Source organism: Salvelinus namaycush, chromosome 11 (genome assembly GCF_016432855.1).
Source record: "Salvelinus namaycush isolate Seneca chromosome 11, SaNama_1.0, whole genome shotgun sequence".
NCBI lineage: Eukaryota > Metazoa > Chordata > Actinopteri > Salmoniformes > Salmonidae > Salvelinus > Salvelinus namaycush.
The window spans coordinates 27,987,622-27,994,451 of NC_052317.1; the positions used below are offsets into that span (position 1 = coordinate 27,987,622).

General features: G+C 39.8%; 1 protein-coding gene across 3 annotated transcripts; it reads left to right on the top strand.

The window, feature by feature from the left end:
- The first annotated feature begins 54 nt into the window (after positions 1-54).
- On the top strand, positions 55-3,304 carry ube2v2 (ubiquitin-conjugating enzyme E2 variant 2). 3 transcript variants are annotated; one of them, XM_039004054.1, is made up of 4 exons: positions 55-327; positions 1,697-1,866; positions 2,187-2,312; positions 2,466-3,304. In XM_039004054.1, exons 1-4 carry the CDS (start codon positions 273-275, stop codon positions 2,610-2,612), a joined length of 498 nt encoding a protein of 165 aa, XP_038859982.1. In that variant the 5' UTR covers positions 55-272; the 3' UTR covers positions 2,613-3,304. The 3 variants fall into 3 exon arrangements, with proteins under 3 accessions (XP_038859982.1, XP_038859983.1, XP_038859984.1); XM_039004055.1 differs by having other exon boundaries at positions 199-327; positions 1,697-1,845; XM_039004056.1 differs by having other exon boundaries at positions 248-350.
- The last annotated feature ends 3,526 nt before the right edge of the window (positions 3,305-6,830 follow it).

Sequence of the window (6,830 nt, forward strand, 5' to 3'; positions counted from 1 at the left end):
CCAAAAAGAGCAAGCAAAAACTCCCTAAATTTAGTCTATGGGTGGTCCATCCTCTTCTGGCTGTAGCAGCTAAGGTTCCTGTATATACTCAAAGCATTATTCTTAAGCTTATTTCGTAGCTGTGTAATGCTCACCTCCTGCTATTGATCACCTTGTCAGCCACATGCATCTTAAAATATTGTCCAGAATCAAGTAGTGTATAGTCGAATACGAGGAAGGAACCGGTGAGAGCGTTTTCTGCAGACATACCTAACCTGACACACCCCTCGTTTATGGCACTTTTTGTGTGCTTCTGGATTTGGCTGAAGAAGATGGCGGCCTCCTCAGGTTTGCTTCACTCTGGGAAATATGTAAAGATTTAAGTATTATTTATATAATTGTAGTCATAGAATATAAAAATACTATGTGCTGTTTATGTGAAAACAATGTTTAGAAGATAAACCTGGGGTCTGAAATGCTTGCAGCATGCTAGCCAGCAATCGAGTGGTGGCTAACATTAGCTAGCTAGGCTAGTTAGCTAAATTCAGTGGTGTATTCACTACTCTGTAATTTAGCCAAACCAGAATGTTATATTTTCATTATCTATACAAAGTTGGTCACAAACTGGCATAATGATTTGCTGGGATTAGGATAATTTAGCTAGCCTACCACCAGTAGCATATATTTACGTTTAGCTAGTAACATTACAGTAGTTAGGTAGGTAGCTTGGGTGCTTTGGTTATAAAGTTGCAGATGTTTACAATTAACTCGCTAGTTAGTAGCAAACAGAACTTGCATAATTTTAGAAGAGACCACTGGTTTTCATAATAGTTCGCTAACTACTCACATGCAGCAAGGAGAGGAAGCTAACTTAGTTTAGCGCTCGTGCAACTGTTGTACTAGCTAGCTAACTAGATTTGTATATACTAGCCGTGGGGCGTGAAGTTGCTGCAGTTTATTATGCATGCCAGACCAAAGTTTCGTATTAATTGAAGGAAACGTCATATCACACATTTACTATGCAACCCTTTTTATTAACACATGACCTTTCTCAGTTCGCTGTTTGTATTGCGCCTGTAAGAATATAGGAAGTTGGCCCATGTCGGGTCTGATATTGCACTGGTGGATTTTGAGGAATCATGACGGCTGCATCCCATAAGTTTCATAGCCAAGCACGGGGGTTCCATATCTCTGGTTCCACCCTGGCATACAGAATGATCCAGAACACAACACCCACTCAAAATCTCACATATGCATCTTTGTATCTCATCATTCCCTCTCTGGATTCATGTAGGATGAGGTTAGTCCAGGCCATCATCACTAATTATCCAGTGTTCAATAGGCTACATATAGATAAGGTTCATGACTGTTAGGATGATCTCTTAATTATGACCTTTCATGGGTTCAGATAGGGAAGATCATGCCAGGTCAGACTGATGTTTTACCATCAGTGTACAGTTGAAATGGTACCCTGCATTGACATCACCCATTAGAAGGAAGTATTCATTCCAGTGACATACAGCACAAGGGATAGTGACAGTTGGTTGCCTTTTTTCAGCCACAAGCAAATAGCAAGTTCTAAGAATTTGTTGCATTTAACTTGAGTGAGCAGTTTGATATGATATTGTGTGGCCTGAACAGTTGAGGGTAGCATGGACAAACCCTCCCCAGGATCGCCTCTTCTAGTTTTTAAAATCTTGTCTTGTTTTTATTTCAGGAGTTAAAGTTCCACGTAATTTTCGCTTGTTGGAAGAGCTTGAAGAGGGTCAGAAAGGTGTTGGAGATGGGACAGTCAGCTGGGGCCTTGAAGATGATGAAGATATGACGCTAACACGGTGGACAGGCATGATCATCGGACCGGCACGAGTAAGTGTGACCGCAGCAGGAGTAAGTAAGAGACATCTGCGCCCCACATGACTGTGTTAGCCAGCTGAGCTAAAGTAACAAAAGTCTCAAGCAAGGTTACACTGCGCTCAAGGTTTGACTACCAAACTACCTCTGTAACATAAGCACCTCACCGTGCCTTTTCCACCAGGAAGTGGAAATGTAATAGTTGTGTGTTCTAAGACCACGCTTTGGCAAAATGTTGTTGTTGAAAATGCTATTTCTTTTTTTTAAACAGAAAGTCTAGACAGGCACAGTAATGAGCATAGCTCATCACCATTACCCGGACCAAGCAATGTTTGTTTCTGTGTTTTGTTTTCCAGACTAATTATGAGAACAGGATATACAGTCTGAAAGTGGAATGTGGTCCTAAATATCCTGAATCACCTCCAATTGTTAGATTTGTAACAAAAATTAGTATGAATGGCATAAATAATTCCAATGGGATGGTAAGTAACATCACATTTACATTTTTTGCCCTTACAAATTATACAGGTCTAAATATGTATATATAATTATTAATGTACATATGTTTTTGGTAAACCCAGTGCCTAGTGCTCATCAAAGGATGATCACTAATTTGCCTCTCTTCTCTCTCTCAGGTGGATACACGTAGCATACCAATTCTATCTAAATGGCAAACCTCTTATAGCATTAAAGTTGTTCTTCAAGAGTTAAGGCGTCTAATGATGTCCAAAGAGAATATGAAGCTTCCACAACCACCAGAAGGACAAACCTACATTAATTAATTGTTCATGGATTGTTTACTTTTGACCCCTATTGTCTTAAACCTTATTCTCCTAGAAATGATTGTGTAGGCCATCACAATCATGTGATGATTCTCACTATTTTAAGAATTTAGACTGAGCAAGATTGGACATTCCTTTTAGTTAGCCTATGGTCATTCTAGAATGTCCCCACTGCGAGTGAAATTATGTTTTTAAGACCACAAGTGCACACAGTTATTCCTCTTCTATTGAAGTTAGTGTGACCATTCGCTTTATGATCGTGAGATGTATCAAGTTGGCTTTACAAGAGAAGCATGGCACCAATTTATGTTTCGAATGGCAGGTCACTCAAATAAATAATTGAAATGTGTGTATGATGGCATGCTTTAACTAATAAATAGTTGACCAAAAGCCACATTTAAGTTGTAATTTAGTCAAATGTAGGAGGTATGTTGACATATCATGCAGATGAAGATTAAAATATGGCTTTAGGCCAGAAGTAGTGTCACAAGGTTTGAAGGATTTAAAAAAGTATACCTGTATTTGACACGATTCCAATAATGTTTCTGTTCTGCAGCTCTTTGACTTGTAACATATGGTCAAGCCTGTTCTGTTCTGAAAAAAATACCCCTTGTATTTAACTTCTTGAGAAAATGACAAGTTTATGACATTGCGATTTCTCTGACATTAAAATCACTGTCTTGAGAAATACTGTATGTTGCAGACTGGATTCCTTTTTACTCGATCTATAATGAAATATCTGTGGAAGATGAAGATTATACAGCAGCAGTTATATTGAATACATTCTGAATAATGCCTTGGACTATCAACGATTCTCATAGATCAGCAATATATTTTCTAGCTTTTTTATCTCCATCTATGATGCTGTATAGAATGCTTTATAGAATGGTTTGGCACTTGTTAGCCTTAAGACATTTGCTTTCATGCTTTAAGTGGGGTTCGGGGATTAACCACTGGCAATTGGCACCTAAACAATTACAAGGGGGATGTCAGGCCATTTGGACAGTGTATAATAGCCATTTGCCAAGCCATAGTCAAGTTATTGTATTAGCAGATAATTATAAAACTATCCGTTAGCTTGAGTTTTTACGAGCCCCTTTTTCTTCTTCATACAGTTATGAGCTGTATGTGTTAAAGGCAATCCATTCTGATTAACAATACTGATTAATTCATGATTTTGGACAGTTATTTAACACCTTTTTCCTATACTGTCTGTCAGAACTCTGGATTGCAGGAGAGGGTCAGTATCAGTACAGTACAGCTTTCATGTTACAGAGGATTGTGTGACGTTAGACTCGGGGGTGACTGTAATGGTTAGTGACTGCAAGTCCACCGTGCCAGTCCTCCACATGACCTGACCACATAAATCTCCCCCACTGCAGTGGCCTGACTGAGAGCAGCTTGACTGTCTTGTGGCTGAGCATCACATTCACTGCAGGGTAGACCGCCCATATCGTTGTGGACTGGACATCACACACACATACACATAGTGTACACACACACCACATAACCTCAGTATGGGAGAGCTCAATGTCAGCATAACCACAAACATTTCCTTTGTTAAATGTATTCATGCCTTCTCTCTGCTGTATTTGTTTATAGATCTCAACTCAAGCTGATAGGTTTACATAAACAATGGATATATATTCTCAGCAGAAAAAAGGGGTAAATGGTATCCCAAAAGATGACGAAGAAAACAAAGAAATATCCCATTTCTGAATATTTCCTTTACTGTAAATAACACTGGTGTTGAACTATACACCAGCATGGTCATCTCAGTAACAGCATAATAACTCATTAAAGCAACCTAAATATACAAAGGAAATATCTCCTGGGGGAGTACACAGGAAAAATGTCAGCAATGTCTTGAGTCCATATTTTGGTATGATTTACACATCATTTACAACTTATCATTTGTCTGTTCATTTGTACTGATGCTGGGAAGAAACCAGCTTTGAAAAGGTGCTATGGGAAGACCTGGTGGAGGATCTCTTCTCCCTGATGGACTGAATCTCAATGATCTTTCCTTGATTCCTTGCGTCCTCTCCATCCTGGACCTTCCCCTCTGGTGTGAACTGAGAAGGAGCTAAAGTGGGAATCAAGGGAAAAATTGAAATTCTTGACGAATCAAGGAAATACTATTAAAGATTCACCCCGTCTTGTTACATACTGTAGCTTCATCCCTTCTATAATAAATCAGCTGTGACATCATCATCCCCTAGAGGGCGCTATATACCTGTGAGATAATACTACTGGGTGATCTAGCTGTGGTTTCTGCTCTAGGGGCCATGACGGTTCTAAAAGGCAGGGGCAGCAGTGTGATGCTGCTTAGGTTTGTCTCCAGGCCTCCATTGCTGCATGTTTACATTACTCTTAAGAAAGAGACATGTTTTAGACTGAGCTGCTTGCCAAAGGGAAGTATGATTGCACTAGCTACTCGTGCTGTGCAGTGCAGCCAGCCTGTTAGCCAGCAGTCACCGTGTGTCCTCCACATTGTGTCTTTGAATTGGTGTCCAAAGCACAAGCTATAAATTATTAATTGATGTGATTAAGTCATCATTCTGGACACCCGCAAGTGATTATTTGGTAACACTTTATTTGGATAGTCCATCTGTAGATGCTCTACAGACTGTCAGTAACATTTCAACTAATTATTTACTAGCTCTAACCTTAACCCTTATCCTAACCTTAACCCTTACCCTGACCTTTATTCTAAACCTAACCGTAACCTTAGCAAGTAGTTGCTTATCCACAGATAGTTTGTTGAAAGAATGGCCATCTAGCGCATCTAAAGATGGCAAAATCCGGACTATCCAAATAAAGTATGACTGATTATTTCTCTCAAAAGATGTCCTCAGTGGAGACTGAAATGCAACCAGATAGAGAACACAATTATTTCATAATTTTGTCAGGAGGCTTTGAATGTACAGTACCAGTCAAAAGTTTGGACACACCTACTCATTCAAGGGTTTTTCTTTATTTTTACTATTTTCTACATTGTAGAATAATAGTGAAGACATCAAAACTATGAAATAACACATGGAATCATGTAGTATCCAAAAAACTGTTAAAAAATCTAAAATATATTTTTGGCATTCTCTCAACCAGCTTCATGAGGTAGTCACATGGAATGCATTTCAATTAACAGGTGTGCCTTGTTAAAAGTTAATTTGTGGAATTTCTTTCCTTAATGCGTTTGAGCCAATCAGTTGTGTTGTGACAAGGTAGGGGTGGTATACAGAAGATAGCCCTATTTGGTAAAATACCAAGTCCATATTATGGCAAGAACACCTCAAATAAGCAAAGAGAAAAGACAGTCCATCATTACTTTGACTGACCTTCATGTCTTAATCTGGAAAATCTCTAGAACTTTTAAAGTTTCTTGAAGTGCAGTCCCAAAATCCATCAAGCGCTATGATGAAACTGGCTCTCATGAGGACCGTTACAGGAAAGGAAGACCCAGAGTTACCTCTGCTGCAGATAAGTTCATTAGAGTTACCAGCCTCAGAAAATGCAGCCCAAATAAATGCTTCAGAGTTCAAGTAATAGACACATCTCAACATCAACTGTTCAGAGGAGACTGCGTGAATCAGGCCTTCATGGTCAAATTGCTGCAAAGAAACCACTACTAAAGGACACCAATAAGAAGAAGAGACTTGCTTGGGCCAAGAAATATTAGCAATGGACATTGGACCGATGGAAATCTGTCCTTTGGTCTGATAAGTCCAAATTTGAGATTTTTGGTTCCAACCGCCGTGTCTTTGTGAGACGGATAATCTCTGCATGTGTGGTTCCCACCGTGAAGCATGGAGGAAAGACGTGTGATGGTGTGGGGGTGCTTTGCTGATGACACTGTCTGATTTATTTAGAATTCAAGGCACACTTAACCAGCATGGCTACCACAGCATTCTGCAGCGATACGCCATCCCATCTGGTTTGCGCTTAGTGGGACTATCATTTGTTTTTCAACAGGACAATGACCCAAAACATACCTCCAGGCTGTGTAAGGGCTATTCGACCAAGGAGAGTGATGGAGTGCTGCATCAGATGACCTGGCCTCCACAATTACCTGACCTCAACCGAATTGAGATGGTTTGGGATGTGTTGGACCACAGAGTGAAGGAAAAGCAGCCAACAAGTGCTCAGCATATGTGGGAACTCCTTCAAGACTTTTGGAAAAGCATTCCTCATGAAGCTGGTTGACAGAATGCCAAGCGT

Bases quoted from the DNA above. Each gene is read 5' to 3' on its own strand.
- ube2v2 (XM_039004054.1), top strand. From the start codon at position 273: ATGGCACTTTTTGTGTGCTTCTGGATTTGGCTGAAGAAGATGGCGGCC. The intron at 328-1,696 runs GTTTGCTTCACT...TTTTTATTTCAG, and splicing joins GAAGATGGCGGCCTCCTCAG to GAGTTAAAGTTCCACGTAAT. The intron at 1,867-2,186 runs GTAAGTAAGAGA...TTTGTTTTCCAG, and splicing joins TAAGTGTGACCGCAGCAGGA to ACTAATTATGAGAACAGGAT.